Below are 21,962 nucleotides of genomic sequence, written 5' to 3'. Positions count from 1 at the left end.
GGGTACCGGCAAGTTGAAGCAATCTGCTGGAGCGGAATTTACTGGAAACCTTACGAAATTTATCGGACACTTGACATTCCACCAAATCAAATGACCTTTCAGCCTCCTCTGTTGTTATTGGCCATTTAAGGCTATTCTACACGTTGAAGGGCATCTGGGAGTATGAGTTCAAACCCAGGGTGAGATAAGTGGAGCTTAGTCGTTAGCTATTTGGTCAACTCATCATCACACAATTGTTCAGAAAAAAATGATCCTAATCAGGCAGAGTAGTTCGTTTTGTTGCCTTTCCCTTTTTTACTTCGCTGGCTACTTTCTCGTCATCTGGAGTCAACGTTGTACTCATTCACCCTTTTGGAAATAAAAGAATTATGGTTTTTACTTAATGGTGCTATGGAGGTAGTAGAAGTATTCTAAAAACATTTGAAATGTCTTTTTTGCTTTTTTTTTCTGTGAAGTCTCACTTTGGCGGATAATTTAAGTAAATGTCAATTTTGGTTGCTGATTCTCGGAAATTACACAAAAAATTTTATTCCATTGACTCTTTTTTGTGATCAAAAGTCGCAAATTTGTTTCATCAATTACATTTCTTTCTCTTTTTCACTGTCATTTGGAATGCTAGGCTGTGTTACTTCCACACAGGCTCATGCAATTACTGCCTCTACGTGAGGTTAGGACTGCTCGACAACATTACGACCTATCTGCAAATATCCTGTCATGAAGGGACATTCGTAATTAAATGCCCCACGCATTTGTAGCCAAATTTAATGAGGTCATTATTCCTGTCGCGTATTTAAACACTCCCGGTTGCAAAGCTCAATTTTGTCTATCATTTAACAATGCAGCTGTGCCAGTCTTCTGTCGATGGTGCAATCAAACCTGTTGAGGATTTTCTTCTCCATTCTACAGAGTGTTAAATTGTTTGTCAAGTGTACATTCTCGACAAGTGATTTGGTACAAATGATTATTGCCATAAGGTAAATAACCTACGCCACATATACGTGACGATAGATGTACATGGGAAAGTGGAGGCGTTGCGCAAAAATGTGATGCGATACCATCTGCCACAGTGATGCCAAGTAATTACGAGGTAGTGGGCAGGATTCGATGCAAGCGCTTCTCGTCAAGGAACCGCGTCACGCCGAGGCCACTTAAGAAGATGGAAGTTTCACAACCACATACGATTCCATTGGTAACTAGGCCATGGCAAGTGACTACTCCCTAAGGTAAGAAATTTTTGTTCCGAGTTATGCTTTTCATGTTACCTAATCCATACATTTCTTACCAAATTGGAAGAAAACCAATGATTATATTCATACAAGTGTACATTTTATCTTTCAGAAAGATTGCTTAAATAAGTGGCTGTACATCCGACGAGTTGTATTTAGCCGTGGAGAAGAACTTGCTTTTGTAAAGTAGGGAAATTTGTCTTTCTTGGTATTCCCTTTAAAAATCTAAATGAAGTATTTGCGTTTGTTCAAAGATATCGCGGTATGCCGCTAATCCAGCGAATCATTTCGACGGTAGGTTTTACCCAGGTGTACTTGTGATAGGCTCTACCGGAAATTAACCTCCACGTAAATTACAAATTCCTGCTTTAGTACGCCTGAGTTTTTTCCTTTCCGACGCCCCTTTTAATTTGAGTTAATAATGCCTTGCCCTTTTTAAACAAAAAATCCGTGGACCTTATTTAAACAATTGCAAACTTTGGAAAAAACACATGTTTTTCATTTTCTGTGTATTTTTCCTCAGTTGTAATACTAACGTTGGAAGGGTAGGTATATTAAGTAGCACCTTGTTCAAGCAAGGTATTACCTTGAAAAGGTTGAATGTTGCCTTTCCCCTGCAACACAAACACCGGACAAAACAAAAAACGAAAATACATAATAAAAAGTAGTCTAGCATGCAAACATTCCCCGTTTTCAACGCAGCTTCAGTTTTTTGTAGACCACTTAATCCACGCCAATCCTCTACCCTTTAAATTACATGTCGGCGCCGTTTGGGAAGGAGGGGCGAAAAAGCTATTGCTTCGTGATTAGTTTAACCGAAGTCACTTCCTCCTCCGCCTCGGTGTCGGTTCTATGCGCCTTCAATTACACCCACCGTGAAAGGTTGTTAAATGTACGTGTAAGTAAATTGAGCTAAACCAGTTAGGAGTTAAGCTGTACTCTAGAAAATCGCACCAGTGGATGAATTCTCCCCCCTCCTTTCCACATAATTAGTGTCTTAAATCTCTAACGGTAATACTAGACCTGGAGGGCAATAAGTATTATTAATGATTTTGATGTCTTATGGACAGTTGGAGGAGGTTTGGATTTATCGAGAAAGAAAGTATTTGCAATTCCCAAGACCTATTATGAAAAAGATGGGGAAAAATTCACTGTTTAAATCTCTATCTTGTGCTTCATTTAAACCAGCCAATCAGTCCTGGTGGTGGTAGTTGAGTAGTTGGGCGCCTGCAATTTGCTTCATCAACTGAACAAATTTAGTCAATGAGAAATTGGGTAAACAGAGGCAAAATCATGCGCCTGGTGCAATAAACATTAACATGACGCCTTTTTCGTGCTTTTGGACGTCATTTTTACCTGCCAATGGGAGCGACGCTTTAAAGGTCACTAATATTCCTTCTGCCTCCCCACCCCCACCTCCTCCTGTTGACTATCTACAAACCTTGATAATTAATTTTGTTGTTTCTTGACAATTATGGAGGAGTCAATGACCATTGATTAAGTGACAGGGGTCCAGTGCTTCCAGAAGTCAGTGCTCATTCATGTGATACTGCCAGGGAAATCAACTTAAAAACAGTTGGTCAGATACTTACATAAAAAGTTTTTTTTTTTTCCTACTCGAGGGAAAGAAATAAAGGTTTTACATTTTATGCAAGAGTGTAAGGAATTTTTACTCGAATTTGTAGAGATTTGTGCAGAAAAATTTAGTTAGGAGATTATTTTGCTGCTCTTATCCAAGGTAAAATCTCCCATCATGGTAGAGGAAATGATTTTTTGTAGTTTTTTACAATTTATTACTTTAAATTTACTTTTTTTTTCTGATTTTACCCTCTTTTTCTCATTATTTGCACCGTCTTTAATTGATCCAGGTATTTATTTTTCAGGTGTTCTACCTTGCTAACTACCACTATCAATTATAATTACATCCTCGGTGAAATTGCCCCTTCTACGAAAAATAAACCACTCCTCCCCGTTTTAACTTTTCCGCCTAAAATGGCTCTAAGTTCAAATATTTCATTTAAGTTTCTCATCTGATGCCAAAGTAGGGGTGTTTGTCACTTGGGGAAGTATTATCGAGATAAAGATGCAAGCAAGGGGAGGGCAATACCTCTCTCCCACTGTAAAGTTGTCTTCACACAAGTAAGTGTACAGTCAATACGCTCCTCCTATTCATCAGTTTTGGCCGTGGTCACTACGTTCATCTCTCCAACTGACAGTCAACTGATGTCGTTTTAATGAGGGTACAATGCCATTCCACTTTAGTCCACCAGAAGTAGCTGCAATCCCACAGACGAAGACATGTTAAAAATTTGGCATTTTTGTCGCTGCCCCTGCTTCTGATGCTGTGTAAACGCCTACCCCTTCTCCCAAATGGAAGGCCGTAAATTAGTCGGTTTTTTTGGTGTAAGAGAGAGGATTTAATGAAGCTGATGCGTTGTTACGGCTTCTCTGAATTATTCAATTCACGCGGGTCTATTTGTACAGCTAAAGGTGAAGAGGTGTGGGTGGTTGGTAGATTTTGTGTGATCCACCACTTGACCCAAAAGCGAAGGCTTATTCTAGAGCTTTCTCTCTCTCCCTTCATCACACAAGCTCCCTCGCGCTCTGTTTAAATATTAATGCGTATGCCTTAATAAGGTAAACTGTGGGATTTATAGGAGTAGAGGGGAACAGTGAATTTATTTACTACTTTTCTACCAGTCCAACCAACCTTAAGGGCCAGCCTTACTCGAGAGCTTGTTATTTTACCAGAGTTAAAAAAAAACACTCGAAATCACAGACTTCCATTAGCAAAGAATGCTCCACCGTCGGTTTCCAACTTTAGAGTTCAGATTTTTTTGACCACTAGAAACATAACGGATGTCGTTCAAGAACCATTTGTTGGGCAATTTATCAACTGGACATCCAGAGTGCTCTGCATTCATCATTGTCAATTCTTCTACAGTTGATTAACTTAAGAGAGGATAATTTCATTTTCCATTACCAAACACACCTGCTCTATGGAGGTGAGATTGTGCTATTGGCACACTATCCGGTCTTAAAAAGGAGTATGACAAAGCAGCATTCCTCTTTGATGCAATATTAATGAATAAAGAGAGGTATTATTTAATGATCGAACCAATCATGGAATAAGAAAAGTTATACTAGCCATCCTTATTCAAACCGAGAGGGAGTGGGGTGAGGGGATGGAGAGATTTCCGAGTGCCAGAAGGAGGCAGTCAGGCCCGAGCGATCGAGAATGATCCGAGTTAAGAAGAACCGAACCCAACTTACCAAATAGAGGCGGCGAATTTAGTTTAAACGTGCGAGAGAGTGTGGTAAAGGCCTAATTAATTAATGGGGCCTAAAATCCAAACTGTCAGTAGTGCTACTCGGCGTCCTCAACGCTACAATCGCTACCGCTGTTAATCCTACCGCTACTGCTGCTGCCTCTACTGCTCCTAATCTGCCAAGCCCCCGCTCAGCTCAACTCCACCCAAACTGTTATCCCTATGGCGACCCCACAAAAAAGCATGGCCGGCGCCCAATCTAAGTAGGCAATTTGTTTAAAACTAATTCACTTTGCATCACCCGCCTGAGCTTTTCCGCTACCAAGCTAAACTCCGTGTGCTCCTTACGTCGCAACGAAACGTGAGGCGGCCATAACCGCAGCAACTGCAGCTTCGGTACAGTTAGGAGTAATTTTTAATTAGTTGATTGCCTCCTTCTCTTCTCGAGCTCACTAACACGATATGGAGAGTAGTTGTAAGGGAAAGTTGGTGGCAGTCGTGCATTCGCCTCCGGAACAAACTCACAGTTTTCTTCTCCTTTACTTGTTGCACCTATCTTCAAATAAATCACTCACTAGAAGGCTAAAAATGTTTCTGTTTACTTAGTTGCTCTCCTTGCTTTTATTTTTACCCATTTTATGCTTTTGAGAATGAAATTTAGGTAAGTTGGAACTCGTGCTGTGCACTAAGTTTATCACTGATCGCCAGAGTTTAAGCACTGAGCATCTGCTTAAAGAGGCGGAAAAAAAATACTGAACAAAAATCGAAATAAACTTTAAATTTATGAAATGAAAAGGAAATACATTAAGTTACCAATGTATCAACTTGAGTAGTTGTTAGGAGAAGTGAGGAATTATTGCTGTTGAGAAAATGATCTTAGCCAATTCGTAGATCTTGCCAGATGCATTAGTGACACAATAAGGTTTTTTTCTCTTCCAAAAGAGGGGACATATGAACGACTCTGCTTGGATGGTTTTTTAAAGGCTTTTAAACAATTATTCGTCCTTATACACACACACATACTTGATGTCTTCAATTGGGGAGGGGCGTTCTGTCACGCAGTTCCACATTCCAATGTGATCAAAGTAGTTTCGGAATGATGAATTTAAATTCCCTGCCTAAATTATGCGTTATTTAGTTAAAACAAGTAAACTCTGTAGTGTAAAATCTTTTCTAAAAGACGAATTAAAAGGGGCAGAAACTTGCTGCAAGTACAAACGAAGAAATGTCTCAGTGGTAGGCAAGATGAGGTGATCCACTCCCTCACGGTGGAATGAGGTGCTGTGGGAGGCTGTGCAAGGCTTTTCGTGCCCACGCTTGAGCCTGATGCGATGCCTTACAAGTGCGGGACAGTGGAGCGCTCAGCGTTGGAGTACACAAACCAATCTACTAACAATCTTCTTACCGAAAGGTGGGGGTAGTAACTGTCATACGTAAAAGAAGCGGAAAAAGGCGACATCTTCACTGTCTTTCATCCCTTAATGCATGGCAGAGGGCACCCATTTTAGTAGTAGCATCTACGTGCTTCCTGTCTCAGTTGATAGGAATATCTGCTAATTTTTGCAGCGCCGCTGGCCAGAAGGAAATTGCTTACCCAGGCGGTGCGTAGATTCCGCCACTACGTGCCGCAGTAGCCCAAACCACACAGTAAGTCAGAACCTCAGCCTTACGCTCCTTTTGTCTGAGGAAAAGAATGTAACGAGGTTAAACTTGCCGAAGATATCATATAATTATATGAGACCCTGATGCATCCTAAGAGGTACCAGTGTGGTTTACGCCAAAGGCGAGAGACTAAGTTTCATAATCGCTATGTTCTTGGACTTTCAAAAATAAAAGCTCTTGATCATGACAAATGGGAAACTACCCAGTTTTACATGAACGCCGGCACTTTAAACACTCGCGGTTGACAATATATCAATGTGTAACTCTTATTTTCGTTTTAATGTCCCCGATGGCAAAACAGAGATCAAAGGAGTGCGCTGCTTTTGAGGAATTGCAAACTAACATTTCTAAATTGTATAGAAACTAACAAATTTACATAAGAACGGATTCCGACAAAAACTTCTAAAAATAATAAACCATTGTAAGGCGAGAAAGGACTAGCAAACATCTACGAGATTTAGAATTTCAAGTTAATTTATAAAACATTTTAAATAACAGAAGCGTTTTAATCCTTTTTACCTTACATAGAAGAAGAAAAAGGCGTTTTTGTATAAAGAGATTCATTATGGAAGAAATCAAACAAGTTTCCGACTTTTTGGCCTCTTCATTTCAAAATTTTGCATTTTTAAAATCTTTGTCAAATGTAGTGTAATTAGTTTCACTTGTTGCAGTCCAAGGCGCTTATTCTTGCATTTTCCCGCAAATAATCTTTTCCCAATCCACATCTATTGTACAGTAGACAAAAAGAAACTTTTCAAACACGGCGATTTAAGTTAATTCAATGCGTGATGGTTTCGAGGTCATTATTGAGGTGAGCAAATCAGACAGCCGCCATTGTAGGCTTGAACGCGCAACTAGTTAATGAAAATTCTAAGACTTAAAAGAAAATTTGTGTTCCTCTGGTATTTAACTATGCAAACTTCCTGAGGCACATAAGTTTTGATCAACGCTTAATTATGGTAGTTAGTGTCATCGTGTCATTTTTCCTTATGGAATGTATTCACGTGGTATAGAGGTAAGTATACAATGTTTTTATTACCACCTTTGCTCTTGGAGACGTATGGCGTCAGCATGAACCTGAGAGAGTGTATTATAGACTTGCGACTCCGTGACACTAGTGGGGAGGCTAAAAAGACCATTCGAATGAAGCATGTACGAAAAAAAATCGCATCATTCTATCGTATTTTTCACATGTCACTTCAAATAGGGCGCTGTTACTCCTCTTCTGGTTTGAATATTACCTTACTTCAAACGACTGGAATCATATAGCTGAACTTGCAAAGATACTTTCGAAAAGATGAGGACATCAAACTGCACACGCTGGTTGTTTGTTTGACTCTCGGTTTTGGTGAAGGGGACGACATTGCTCCGGCATTGAACCTTCGACGGGTTGGCTGGCCTTCCGGCCATGAAAGTAGCCTCAAGCCTTCAGGAAAGTCTCTAGGTGCTATAAAATACTGGACGGAGGCATGTCTTGAAGAAAAAACGTAGTACTTTGCCTTTATTGGACCGTGTTGTTAGGTTAAGCTCCTATCTATGTTGCCTTTATTTTACGCTCCGGAATTGTATGCACTACTTCGTGGCAGCTTGACGGGTTATGAAACGCGATTGCAACAGAAGATATGGTAGACGTATGAACATTCCTTACAAGAATGGAAAACGTCACTACTATCTGTTAAATCTTGAGCTGAGAGGCCAGCTGAAGAAAAAACTAATCAGACTAAGGGGTCACAATTAGCATTCGATCACGTGGAAAGTGTCCAGCGGCAAAAGTCTAGTATGTTTTTAGTTCTTTTAAGGATATACCTAGAAACTTCACTTAATATTAGTGCAGAAATTATCCTCTTCTTTCTATTATAGACATTTAATTTGACTATCAACTTCAGTGGCAGTTTTCCTCATTAAACTTATTTGACGTTTATTTTACTAATAGATCGTAAAATGACAATCACGTTGTCTAAAACGGCCTCCCTTAATCCCAACGATTAAACGCATACAAAGTCGTTATTTTTGCATTAACATTGAGTTATATAAGGCAATCTTATTATTTTTAGACAACTTCAATATTTTGCACCATCTTAATTAATTACTCGCAGGATAAATGAAATGTAGGCCTTATTTTTACGGTTATTTATAGGCGTCTGTTAACCGAGAAAATAATTAATGAGCTAAACTTGCACAAAAATTGGAAACCCTTGTGTCTGTCTAGCATAGGCCATTATTAATATTGTTGACAATAATCTTTTTAGATAATATGACCTGCCATTAAACTGTCAGGCTAATGGACGTTAAGGTAAATAATTCGTATGCCCTTTAGGAGATTCTCCCTGTTAGACACGCTTTACATCATAATTATGCAAAGTAGTTCTAGGTTGGACATCTTTATGCAAAGCTGAAATCAAAGTCTTGGAAATCCCATTTTTCCTTCTTTTGCACTGGTGGCTTTCGTTTGCACTCCAAGAAACATAACATTGCCCGACAATTTTAAGCACCCTTTTAAGGTGTTTATGCTACACGGAAAACGCAAGTCTTGACAAAGTGCATAATATCCGTGAAAGTGAGACAAGGCATGAAGGGTAGACACATGTGGTCGAGGTCTTATCAGGGATCTTCGTTCCTTGGGTCATCACCTATTGGCCCAAAGGATTTATTTTTATTATATGCATAGGTTTGGGATGCGAGACTGTAGTTATGAGTTCCTGACTATGATACAAGTAATCATGCCCTCGCGTGATTACATATACAATACAGGAGGTGTCAAACAACTGCACATATATTCTTGTCGGAAGGCGATGCCAAAGCAAGGCGTGGCAGTAATTGAATAAGTGATATTCAGCTAAAACTTTTGAAAAAACAATAATGAAGAATACTATAGAATTATGTGATGTATCGAGTCCTTGAGTAATTAAAAACAGATTTACGGAACTCTACCATCTCTTTTTATCCTAATGAGTAAACACAACCCATTCTGAGCCTTTTGCCACTATGACAATGGGAATTTCGCCAACAATCACAACAAGGCTTATAAAAAAACCATCTGGAACTAGTTTCGAAAGTGTACTTGTAGGACGTGGCTCGTAGGTCTCCTCTTCTCCCGTCTCCATAATCTTAGAATACCCACGTTGGTTTGACTTTGACATGTTTATTAAGATAAGTAAATGGGGAAAGCCAGTACAGATTTTAGAGGGGTGCGGACACGTAACCTCTCTTCGGGTTGCAGGGCGTTGACTCCTCAGTCACGAGGATCGACTCGTATCCCCGCCTCCTCTCTGGAAGGAACATTAAAACAACATAAATATCACACACTATCTGTTGACCGAAGTAAATTTATTGAGCCGTTAAAGGTGCGTTTAAATAAGGTGGAACTTCTACTGTAAGTTAATTAGTAGAATACTATGAATGTAAACGCCTCAAAACCATGCAGAAAGAGATTATTTTGAAGCATCGATAGGAAAGAACTGATGTAGCTCGGATATAACATTGAAAACAAGAGAGCACAGAGATCATTCGATAGCCCCCACAAATAACTCCTTATCGGGTTCCTGTAAGGGAAAAAGTCAAAAGGTGAATGTGCGGCGGGATAATCAAAACTTGTTTTACAGTTTGAAATACATAATTAGGGATAGGTGTAAGACTGCAATTCCACCGCTTTCAAGTTTGTAGTCGTGAAACTTAGATTCGCTAAATTTTGTGTAAAGTAAAAATAGTGATCTTCTGCAGCGATAAATACCTCCCACTCATCGTCCCCATCACCACTTAAACCAGAGTAGTTTAGATAAAATGATTAGAGATGGCTCTGTAGCTCGTCAAGTATTTCCCATAACTTCGAAATAAGTCAGGGTAGTATAAAGGACCAAATACAACTTGACGGCATGGTGATAATAAGTGCTCCAGCGTGATCAAATTTTCACGACGCAGTAACAGTGCTGACGGTGGAGAATAGTTTGTGAGGTTAAGCACACAGTAAAAAAACATTCAGTCAGTAGAGCATCTTCCTTGTCGTAGTCAGTTAATGTCAATATCTAACCAATAGGCTTGAGTTTTGATCTATTATGATTGTAATACGATAGTGGTTTATCCCTCGGTTCTGGTGAGGCGCCACTTTTGTACTTCGAAGTAGCCCCCTTGTACCTCGCTGGGTGGGCTGGCCTTTTGGGTTATGCCAATAGCTCAGACACCTTCTCCGTGCTGAATATATATATTCTGCCCGAGTATTTTGTCTTCTTTCGTCTTCAGGGAGTCTCGGGACGCTACAATGATACCTTATATAAAGCCTTGAAAAATTGTCTTTAGTCAACTTAATTAAAACGATGACTAACCAAAATAACCTCACGAAGACATACAAAAGCCCACTTACCGTAACTGTTAAAATGAAGTTTATATGGCAAAAAATTTTGTTTAAGGTAGAGCATTTTAGAGAATTGGGAATTATGCGTAACAGGATAAGATTATTGAAGTTTGATTTGCGTTGTTGCTCAGTGACAACTGTGTGGATCGAGTTAATGCCACTACCTTTAATAATATTAAATCTAGGGGGGGGGCTTGAAGATATGTATAAATTTGTGACATTTTATTTGTTTTATAAATTTGTTTTACTTACGTACTACCCTTGAATTTTGTTAACAATAATAAATCAACCAATGGTACTAAGGTGTTCTATTTTTAGTTTCTTAATTCATCTAACCGGCATGCACTTTTAGTCCATGTACATTGGATATAATTTTATTGTCTACCCGTGATGCAGCTGTGCTTGTGCCTATTATTTACGCGGCTCTAGCAAATTGGGTGTCTCGGGGAACTATTGTCTATCTAATTAAATTTTTCGCTACCAAGTTTTTCTACCCAAACCGTTTTATCTCGCTATTCAGATTTTCCCCTCTGTTTATGACGATTTTGATACGCCTTTCATATCACTATGGTATAACTCCGTAGCTACTACCGATTATGTGGCGTTTGTGCATTGTATATTATGATATGCTTGTTTCAACTTTCACGAAGACGACTTGCTTATAACCACACCCCTCTTAAAGGTATTCGTAAAGTTATGCATTTCTTATAATTTAGAAGAAAATGCTGACAACCTTCCCAATGTTTGGCGTTTTTGCTCTCCCTTCACCTTACTTTTGTATCTAAGCATCCGCTCTCCTCTGCTCACCATTTATCATATAGTTATTTTAGTTTGCTATTTTCCCTGCTTACATCTTCACTTATTTGAGAACCAATGGGTTGTGTATTTCATAAAATTTTAATTATCAGGAGGTACACCCACCACAGAGTACTGGCGAAGACCCACTGCCCTCCACAAGGTCGGATATCAAAGTAAATCAATTTGTTTGCAAGTTAACCCCCTTGTCCATCTGTTAGCCACAGTATACACTTAAGTATACATTAAATGGGCATATAAAAGCGGTTTCTTCTCTCAAGTTCTCCGAGTGTGGTCAGTGGCTTGCCAGTTCATGTAAGTCTACCCGCAACTATGATTCCCTCCTTTCCTTCAGCTGCAGACAAATTGATCAAGATTTGGAACGCATATGATGGGAAGTTCGAAAAGTCCATCAGTGGTCACAAACTTGTATGTCATTATTCTAAGCTGTTCTAATTGCAACTTTCTCCATTCAGGGAATATCGGATGTCGCGTGGTCTTCCGATTCCAGATTCTTGTGCAGTGCTTCGGATGATAAGAGTCTGAAGATTTGGGATTTTGCTTCTGGCTACTGCCTCAAAACTCTAAAAGGCCACAGCAACTATGTGTTTTGTTGTAACTTCAATCCACAATCAAACTTAATTGTTTCTGGTTCGGTAAGCGTTAACTCTTCTGCCTCTTACGTCTTAATATAGTTTGATGAGAGTGTTAAATTGTGGGACGTGAAGACGGGACGATGTATCCGTACCCTCCCTGCACACTCTGATCCGGTTACGGCTGTTCACTTCAACAAAGATGGCACTCTGATTGTCTCGTGCAGTTACGATGGTCTATGGTAAGTCACGCACGTTTATAATAATGTGATGGGCCATTTTCCTTGCAGTCGTATATGGGACACTGCTTCGGGTCAGTGCTTAAAGACTCTTATAGACCAGGACAATCCACCGGTCTCATTTGTTCGCTTTTCTCCCAACGGGAAGTACATCCTCGCGGCGAATTTAGACAGCACTCTCAAACTGTGGGACTATAGCAAGGGACGATGCCTTAAAATGTACAAAGGGCATGTCAATGAAAAGTACTGCATCTTTGCCAATTTCTCCGTGACCGGAGGCAAGGTTGGTCTCCATTTTGCATGTGACCATCTCCATCCTCTTTAGTGGGTCGTATGTGGCTCAGAGGACAAAAAGGTATATATTTGGGACTTGCAAACCAAAGAGGTTGTTCAGGCATTGGAAGGGCACACAGGTACGCTATTTTCTTCGTCTTTGTTGTCCTTGACGACACTGCTTTTTTGTAGACGTGGTCCTTTGTACTGCTACCCATCCAACTCAAAATATTATTGCTTCCGGTTCTCTTGAATACGACAAGTCCATTCGCCTTTGGACCAGTGAGACGTAAAATAACGCTCCTTAGGTGTTTATGCTCGTTTTTGGTGTATTTCTGTACTTATGTTCGACTTGACCCACCCAAGTCGGTTGAGGCATTCCTAAGATGTTTACAGACCAGATTTGTCATGTTTTGTACTTACAGTCTTGTAATGTTAACTTTAAATTCATTGAAGATGCAAGTAGGCATAAACAAAGAACTTTAACACCTTTTATATTGGAATGAAACCTCAATAACCACAGTTAATTTCGAGTGGACGGCAGTGAACCTAATCAAAATAAAGTTCAAAAGAGCTTCAAGTAGGGAGGAGGGCGTTTTTACACTGTAATGGGAAACATCAAAGAAAAAGCAAATGATTAGAAGAAAGTCATTTCATAAGTTGCCATGGCTTGCTGGAGCATTTAAGGATGGCGAGGACTCCACGTCGCGTGTGTGTCGTGAGGATTTCAACATCTCATTTACATTGTCACTGTCATCGACCTCTTCGCTGTAGGAGTCGTTTGTTGGTTGCTCCTCGTCCTTCTGTTGAGCTTCTTTTTGTTGTTGTTGATTCTGCAGCGCCATTCGCTCACGATAGTTACGTTCTTGTGCTTCTAACTCGCCCAATGTGACTTTGACTGTTTGCAGGCATTCGCCCCGGAGTTTGCGGATTAGAGACCGTGAAAGAGATCCAGGGAGGGTGAACATAGCCTAGAGATTGATAATGGGAAAAGAAATATGCTTTTGCTGAATTTCTAGGGAATCATTTCGACAGTTTAGAAATTAATCCATCATAAATTAAAATTTGTTCCTCTTAGATTGAACGGGAATCTGATGTTGATCGCATCCACAGCGCTTGGCGGACTTGCTTTTTGTGGAATCATTCATCATGGAGATATATTGTGTGCTCTCTCCTATGGTACTGGAGAAGTGAAAAACAACGATGGGGGGTGTATTTGGATTTAATCTCTACACCAGAGTACTTATATTTATGCTTGGCCCTGGAAGCGTGACAGACGCACTCAACTCTATGGGGTTGCGACTAGGTAAATTATGACTGATTCGAATAACTGAATTATGACACTTATTTAATTCTTGTCTCATTCAAACCCCGTGAGTGGAGATGTCTAGATTACGACTAGAGGAGCCTGCATTAACGCGTCAAAGCTACATTGCTTTGCCTCAGTGAGGTATACAAACGAGTGGTGTATTTGAGACAAACCAGACTGTGGAGAAATGGATTGCCTACCTTGAGGAATTCGTGACAGTAGAGGGTTTGTTTATCCTGAGTTATATCTCGGAAGGTGAGCACGACATCGGGGAATTGTTGACAGTAGAGTATCTCTCGAGTGTGTAGCTTTGCTAGAGCTATGCATGCTCGAAAGAGGATTTTATTACCTTCGTAGAATAGACTGTCAAATATTCGCAAAACAGTCTGCAAGAGAAAGCAAATAAAAAGCGACTACTTAAAGCTGTTTCATTACTGAGTAGAAGCATTGACGTTTTTTTTCTGGAAAAGGGCATATTTTGGTGGTCGTTAAGTTGCTTGTGTTGGGAATGGTGAGGACGAGACGAAGGTTCGGTGATTGTGTTTGGTATACGACATTCCGTCTCTCAAGCCGACTGCCTTTACAGAGCATAGCGGAGTGATTGTCATCCATGAGATACAACAGCTAGCTTCCATGGATTACCTCAGGATGGAATTAGATTTATCTATCGTAGAGTTTGCTGTAGGTAAAAATATATAAATTGGAGATGATCATTACTGATATCACGGATACAGCGCGTTTAAAATATTCAGTCAACAGTAACGATTACGAAGATCTTAATACATATTCAAAGAGTCAATTCCCGATGGGATGCCAATGAATACAAACAGATCACACGGAAGCCAAGTTTGGTGGTTGGATCCACCTAGGCTCCAGCTCATCGCGACCCTAAGTTCAGTAGTTGGGAGCACGTTTTTGTTCCACGCCGGGACTTTAGCTTCTCAATCCAATTCGAAGCTAAAAAATAAACTCACCTTGCAACTGGTACGCCTTGTCACGCCACCGAAAGTCTCGGATCCCTACATTGATTCCGCCCAAAAAAAGTGGCTAAAGACTTCTCAATCTTGTTGCCACTTTCGATGTGTTCTCTTACCAGGTCATGCCCCTGTCTTCTTGCGACTCGGTGCTTTAACTCGAAACGTGGGTGGAAAATGGAAGGGGGCAGATGTCAATCAAAGGTGCCGGCTATCACATTGGACACTTTTTTCCAAAATATTAACAGTTCCATCCTCCTCACTTCTGTTGAGGCTCTAACATTGAGCTCTTTCCTTTCCGAAAATGACAAATATTTGCTTGATTACGAAAGCTGAAGTGTGACACCGTCTGCCCCCTTGTCCATCCGAAGTAGCATTAATCTCGCGAACGAAAGGAGTGGTTTAAGACCTGCTATCTGTGATGATATCATGCCAGAATTTCAAGAAAATTAATGCAAAAATCATAACTCCAAGACATAGTTCCAGGAGTAGAAGTATATCCATTATTCCTGGAGATAGTTACCACCCTCCAGGAGACAGAAATAGGAAAATTTGCTTTAGATGGAGATACATAACAAGTGAAGTGATTTAGCAAATGGTCCTGATTTTTTCCCCTGGCAGCTTTGCCCACTTTGAATATGCATTTTAAATGCATGGAATAAGTGGCAGATTAGTTATGAGCTAAAGTTATTGGAGTGAAAACTACCCAGAATCGTATCTGGAACGTGACAAAAACTTTATAAGCACACGGTCTTTAAAAATGTGAAACCAATCGCCCTGCAGCGATCACTCGACTGGCAGTCAGTCTACCAAAATCAGTTGGAAATTTGACAAATGATAAACCAAAACTACTGTTTGCATCAAAGAGATCAACTGAAATGAGCCAAAATGGAGAATAAATTAGAGAGTGGGTCATAATTCGCCCTGCAATGCTAAAGATTGTCCTCTTGGGTTTCTGATAGCCTTTTGGCGTTCCCTCGCATCCCCTACAGTAGTTCATAAGACTATGCTTCCACGTGGTACAATACGCATGCACATGGGATTACTTGAGTTACACTTTGTTCCTTGTTGACCTCGCGGAAGGCGATTCACTATTGGTGCTATCAAGATCGGCTCCAATGAAAAATTTACCAACGCAGCTACATAGATACTTATTCCAGCTCTTATTCCCTTCCAATTTAAAATCACTATCTCTGAAGCAAATACGTCACATATATGCGACGCTGGTAGTGAACGTGCGTTTAGAAAGCATGATAGACCAACTCAGTTGACAAGTAAAACAAAGGGAAAAACTTGAAACTCGAAAGAATAGAATTAGAAAATGCGGACTTACTTCAATGGGAAGAACATCAGCGAATAAGCAGATAAACCACTTGGTGGCGAGAACAACACAATCCACGTGGGCATTCTTCAATGTCTTGTAGATACTCGGCGCCTTCTTCCTAAAAACAAGAGGACAATAACATTTATCCCATTAGCTCAAAGTAAGGCCAAATGATAACGGGAAATTTATAAACCTCGATAAGTACCAACTCCAAATACGTTAAGCGTAAATCTATGTACACAAACTTGACCTCTAAGTGTGAATCCACTCTCTGTCGTTATGGGCAAGTTTGTTTGCCTTCAAGTGGCACTGAAATACAAGTTAAATGACTCCTCGCCATTTCTCTTCTCTTCCTCCCGGCATTCAGCTGAATGAAGGTGGAGACATTTTCATGTCTATCATAACTGCTGGGTGATTTTGGTATAACAGATCACAAATGGAGGTTATGAGGACAAGTGTGCGGAGAATCGACATACGCAGATAATGGTGCAGAATATTCTGAACGCTTTCCCCTCCTTAGCATAATTACAGGGAGTTGGAACTAGCGCCCTAATTACCCTGTTGTTTGGAAGGAATATTCTCATTAATAATCTGCTTTGTTGAACTGCGCTACCCACGAGCACCTTAAATTCGCTAAAGCGAGAGGTTAATGTTCTCATTCTTTAAGCAAAATAAAATAGGTTTACAAGTTTGAATCCGTTAAAAAATAATTAGCTACAGATTTTGAAGCCCTGGTAACTTTTGCTCCTATCATTAGCTAGGTAGACAAAGTAATCCGTTAGCGCGTTACTGAAGTTCCCTTTCTAGGTAGATCGAGTTAAGATCCAGTTCAAGACTGCAGAATTTGGTACGATCTGCAAACTCTTGCTAATGGAACACAAACTTGATGCAGATTTCACACGTCTTTAAAAGCAGAGAACCTATCCCAACCACCTCCATCCAACTTACAGTCCAGAACATTTCAATTTTGCATCATTATCTGAAGGGTGAAGCAGTAACCCGCCCTTTCCTCTTGGCAAACATCTTCTACAAAGGCGCGTTTTAATGGCGTACAGGAAAGACGTGAAGTGAGATTTATGACAAACTTTTGTTTAGTAGTTTCCACTACTTCCCCTTTTCAGTTGATGTAAGTGAAAACCAACTATTTCAACATGATTGAAAGTTATATACCTTACTCTTAACACGCTAAACGTTTAGCTCGTGGTTTTGGTAAAGGGTCACTTTGGGTCTCTGCCGAGTGGGCTGGTCTCTGGGCCATGCCAGTAGCTCCAAGCCCTGATGTATGTCCAATATTTATATATTCTGCCCAAGTATTATGTCCTCTTTCGTCTATAGAGAAGTCTCGGGGTGCTACATTGGTTGCAACGCCAAGCGAAAGCGATTGTAAGAGACCTCTATCCTGATCTCCACTACTGGGCAATAAAACTTAGCGAGGTGGACGAAAGGCACATTCTGTGGGTAGAATGATTGGTGACAACCCATAAGAGAAGGGCTGAGAATGACATCTACCTTGGGCAACTACCCCGATCCGCGTTCTGCAGGAAAGCTATTAATAACGGGAACTACACTGGCCGTGAACCATCGCAAAAAGTTCGATTACGGAGCTGTCTGCCGTACCTGCATAAAGATACCAAATATGCAAAAGCGCGCTACCTCCACTTCTCTACCAGCTGAAGAGAACCCAGATAGATGTGCCTAGATAGCTCAGAAGTGAGAACAAGGTAGCAAGGAGGAATAGAAGCAAAATTCTACTCCCACGGAACTACCTTAAATCCCGTCCTTTGTTACATGACTCGCCTTTTGGGCCACTGTTCTTACGATTAGCTATGGACATGCATGAAAGCCAGCATATTTCTCCGCCCCCGAATCTAATTCCAAACAGGAGGAAACTGTAGATCCAGTTGAATTGCGAGAGGGATCTGCAACGATGCAGTCAAGTATCTCCTCAGGTAAATGAAAATTTGATGACTCGCGCAGCTGGGTCATGGGCGTTTCCTTATAGCAAGGGAGCGCCAAGAACGACGCTTAAAAGAGAGGAGGAACTATATAATACCCCAATTGTTTGCTTAACTATCAGTTTTGGTGAAGGGGTCACTTGGGTGTTCCGGCTAATGCCAGATAGGCTGACCTCCTGGCCATTCCAGTAGCCCAAAGTCCTCTTATATCTTGAATATATATTTTTCCAGCGTATTATATATTCTTTCGTCTTCAGGAAAGTCTTGGGGCGTTACACTACTCGTCAATCCCAGTTTATTCCAGGTCACCGAAGCACGTAATTACTCATTCTTATCAAAGGTAGAGGCGCGCCTAAAAATGTGTCATGCAAATTTACGTGGTTCATCACCAGAACCAAATCATTTGTTCAAAGCATTTGAATCGGAGCTATGCGTTCTAAATGCCATGTAACAAACAGGAGAAATTTCTAGAGCTGTAAAATCAAGGTAAACTGGGATCACATTTTCCAGGCACAGCCGAAAAGAAGCAATAGAGAGTATCACACCACATCACCGCCTCATAAAGCATTAATATGCACCATATCAGGAATTTCAATAACTGTTACGGCTATTGAATAGGTAGGTTAAGGCCTTATAATAATTTAAGCCACTAATGTAATACAGTCATCCTAATGCCCGAATCCGGTGGCGAACAATTATTTGAGATTGAGAATATAATTTGTCAAGTTTAACTTTTTCCACGATCTGGTAAACTTATGTGGTACTTTTTGCAGAAGAGAATGAACAATACACATACATGTATCAGAGTCAAAAAGGAGCGGTTTTCACGTCGATATGTAGGCACTTTAGGTGGTAAAGTGGAAAGGTTTATTTCAGTTGAATCTTAAAGCCCATAGGCAATTCATAAAGCCTACTCCAATGGGTGTGGGATTTAATTTAAAACAAGAAATCACCATTTGTAGAGTTAACGAGACTTTCTTTGAGGGAGAGGGAAGGGAAGAGAAGGGAGGGAGGGAGGTAATTCCTTTTGCATACTCTCAGTTGGATTTCACGAGTATATCAAGCTTAGCAATTAAGTTCAGTAACTCTTCTTACTTAAAACACGGATTACCAATATTTGCGGCATCGTCACACATACGCGACACCCAACTTTCCTGTAGAATTTTCATCAGTTTGCGACAAGCAATTGAGGTGGATTATGAACTCCTCCTTATTTGCCGAAATAAATGCAGAATTTCCGCAACTGTAAAGCCAAATTTTGAAAGATTTGCAAGTGATACAATTCCCAGGTAAAAAGTAACTCAGCCACAACTTCAAGCAAAATGCATCCTACTGTCCTACAAAAAGTTATCAAACATGTTGCTTAAAATTCAACAATTAATTTTTATATTGTATAGTCTATGAGGCTAGAAAGTGGCAGCTTTTGTTTTACTGAAGTTGACAGCAGGATAAAACGGAGTGCTTAAAACGGCTTTCACTTTCCCCATAAGTAGAGGAGGTGTGCATAACACAAACATGGGAGTCTCCAATTCTGTGAACATTCGAGGCGGCAGATTAGATCACTTCGTTGCAATAGAAACCCATAATTCGCACCAAGGACAGTTATACAAAGGCAATGTACGATGATTGTATCACTATAAACTGGCCTAAGCTACTTTGAATGAAATCTAGCAAACACGACTGACACGAGTAAACTTGACCCTCACTTTTTAGAGTAGACTCCTTAAAAACAGGAAACAAGTCCGGTATCAGTGCACCATGCGAGGAAATTCACACGATTAAAACATAAGGAGAGGGCATACCACATGTGAAATTTGAACCTCGATAAAATCTCAGATGAAAATAATAGCGAAACAAAGAAGAGTGTCAAGCAAGTGGATTAGCATTTATAATAATGTGGTGAAGTGATTTTATGGCAAAGGAAATCATCAGCGGAGAAGAAGGGGGAGGGGGTGGGATTTGCCAGCCACAATGGGAAAAAGTAATTGGTTGGAAGAGCAGGCCTTAAAACTTTTCAATCGGAATAATACGATATATTTGTAACTCATTTTAAAGTCCAGTGGATTGGTCGAGTTTAAGCCAACAACAAGTTGATGTAGGATACTTCTGGACTGAGGGGAAAGAGGTTTTTTTTCTGACCAATTCCCAGAGAGTAGTTTAATTATATTGGTGGATAGTTTCCCCAGGCTCCGGTTAGCCAAATTTGATAATTTTTTGCTTGTATAAGCGAAATGAGTTTTTTTGCGGCATTTGATTCAAGAAAGGTGAAGAAAATGGAAAACGTCAACTTTTGAGCATTTAAATACATTTTGAGGTAAAGATCAAGCCCACTAAGGCAAAAAGCGAAGACGAGATTCCTAAATAAAAAGTTTTCCTCCCTATTTTCCTTCATTCCTTCTTTAAAAACTTAGTACCATTTTGCTGAAGCCAGTAAAAGGGAAAGGAAGTTTTCGAAACCTGCCCAGCCCGCATAGAAGTAGCTCTTTCGCTTCAGTAAGTTTGGCACGAATCGTGACTGCGATATTTATAGAAACGCTACCTTGCCCTAGGGAGATGCGAATTTTTTGAGTTAAACACGGTTAAACTGATCTTCCGTCCGACAAAGTGGAGAAGAGGGTTCAAGTTCTTTTTTAAAGTCCTTTGCAAGCACCGCGAAGCCCTTAGTGAAGGTGGTCTTAATGGGGGGTAATGGAGCGGTACTAGGCATTCAAACTCTTTCAATAAACGCATTCAAAGCCGTCAGCTGCAGTTTGCTTTTGCAAGTACGCATAATTATCATGTAAAAAGTGATAAAAACACATTACTGTTCTGGGTGTTTGTTAAAATAGATGTAGTATGAGTCATTCGTTTTCCCGAGGCAAAATAGTAGGAGGAAAACTTACTTGAGCAGTTCCTCAAAGACGAGACAGTCAACACGGACATCGACCATACTGTCAGAGTAGTAGTTGGGTACAATGTGGTGAGACAATGCATAAAGCAACCAGAAGGCTCGCTCCTCCGCCTCGGCCTCCGGCACGCCTTGCGTTGCTAGTAGGAGCGTCGCTGCAACGTAGTTGAGGCCCTGCAACACCACATTCCCCCTCAGTAACTAAATAACTGAAACGGTGAAGCTAAACTACTGCCTACTTAATGCTTAATCACCAAGAGAGTGAGAGACTCATTCCTTTGCGCTCTTGAAGCTTAACTGCAAACTAGAAGTTTGATTTAATGTCCGCTTAATCACCTCTAGCATCACTAAAACCGTGATGCGGCTATCAGATCTGAAGTGAACACCTCGCCTCAATTCACATTCAGGGTCACCAATAATGTCTTATAACCTGGAATCTAGTGCAAAAGAAGAGAAATTCACTTCTAAGTGCTTATTCTTTAACTCTATTTCATCTTCCACACGGTCAGTCTGTAGCCTAAGTGGAGATGAAGAGATGGGAATCACAGTAGAGGCACATCAAGTAGTCCTTCTCTAACAGCAAGGAGGAAAGTCAGTAAATAACTGCACGTGGGCAGATACATTCTGCTACTACCAAAAGGATTTCACACATGTGACTGCTTGCACGATAACCTGACTACCAAGTGATTGAAATGAAGTATGCGGTTTTTGGTATACCTTGTTGCAATATTCTGCTGTAACTTGTGGGATATGTGAAATGCATGCGCCTAGTCGCTACTTGACTGTTCACTCGGTGGAGATCAAGCAACAATTATAGCTGAGTTTAATCTACTCAATAAATTAGGGGATAAACTTCTCCCTGAAAAAGAACGGTTCTTAGCCTTACAAAACAAAACAAGACCTCATACCTCAAGTCGAAAACGAAAATGGTCAATTAGAAGATTTACACTTGAAAGTAGGGGGAAGAAAGTAAGCCCAGATTTGTGATGAAACTAGACATCAAGAAATTGTGAAATACTACAAAGTCGGCAGGACAGAGGTCAATAGATTACAGGTTTTAACTTGGACATATGGCCACAATGACATTCCGCAAACACACACCCACTCT

The 21,962-nt window shown here is 40.4% G+C and overlaps 3 protein-coding genes across 3 annotated transcripts in view; 2 read left to right on the top strand and 1 right to left on the bottom strand. All coding sequences in view use genetic code 11, as the record gives it.

Moving 5' to 3' along the window:
• The window catches only part of EGR_07003 (Kinase D-interacting substrate), a gene marked incomplete at both ends in the record, with an annotated part of 5,058 nt that extends 2,121 nt beyond the window's left edge, over nt 1–2,937 (top strand). Inside the window, 4 exons of the mRNA XM_024496252.1 lie at nt 456–662; nt 843–974; nt 1,750–1,805; nt 2,849–2,937. Of these exons, the coding sequence (XP_024349279.1) occupies nt 456–662; nt 843–974; nt 1,750–1,805; nt 2,849–2,937 (484 nt within the window). The remainder of the gene's footprint in view (nt 1–455; nt 663–842; nt 975–1,749; nt 1,806–2,848) is intronic.
• Nucleotides 2,938–9,937: 7,000 nt separating this feature from the next.
• Nucleotides 9,938–12,698, top strand: EGR_07002 (WD repeat-containing protein 5; the record flags this gene model as incomplete). Its single annotated transcript, XM_024496251.1, has 9 exons — nt 9,938–9,967; nt 11,414–11,476; nt 11,522–11,615; nt 11,656–11,729; nt 11,777–11,905; nt 11,996–12,135; nt 12,184–12,415; nt 12,458–12,545; nt 12,598–12,698. The coding sequence occupies 9 exons, from the start codon at nt 9,938–9,940 to the stop codon at nt 12,696–12,698; spliced, it is 951 nt and encodes a 316-aa protein (XP_024349278.1).
• A 360-nt stretch (nt 12,699–13,058) lies between these two features.
• EGR_07001 (Growth hormone-regulated TBC protein) lies at nt 13,059–21,940 on the bottom strand (the record flags this gene model as incomplete). Its single annotated transcript, XM_024496250.1, has 6 exons — nt 13,059–13,376; nt 13,915–14,100; nt 16,022–16,130; nt 19,106–19,210; nt 20,850–21,028; nt 21,917–21,940. 6 exons carry the CDS (start codon nt 21,938–21,940, stop codon nt 13,059–13,061), a joined length of 921 nt encoding a protein of 306 aa, XP_024349277.1.
• Between the last annotated feature and the right edge of the window lie 22 nt (nt 21,941–21,962).

This window comes from Echinococcus granulosus, assembly GCF_000524195.1.
Source record: "Echinococcus granulosus chromosome Unknown EG_S00068, whole genome shotgun sequence".
Lineage (NCBI taxonomy): Eukaryota > Metazoa > Platyhelminthes > Cestoda > Cyclophyllidea > Taeniidae > Echinococcus > Echinococcus granulosus.
Note: the sequence above shows the minus strand (reverse complement) of the source record. Positions and strands in the feature narration are given on the sequence as shown.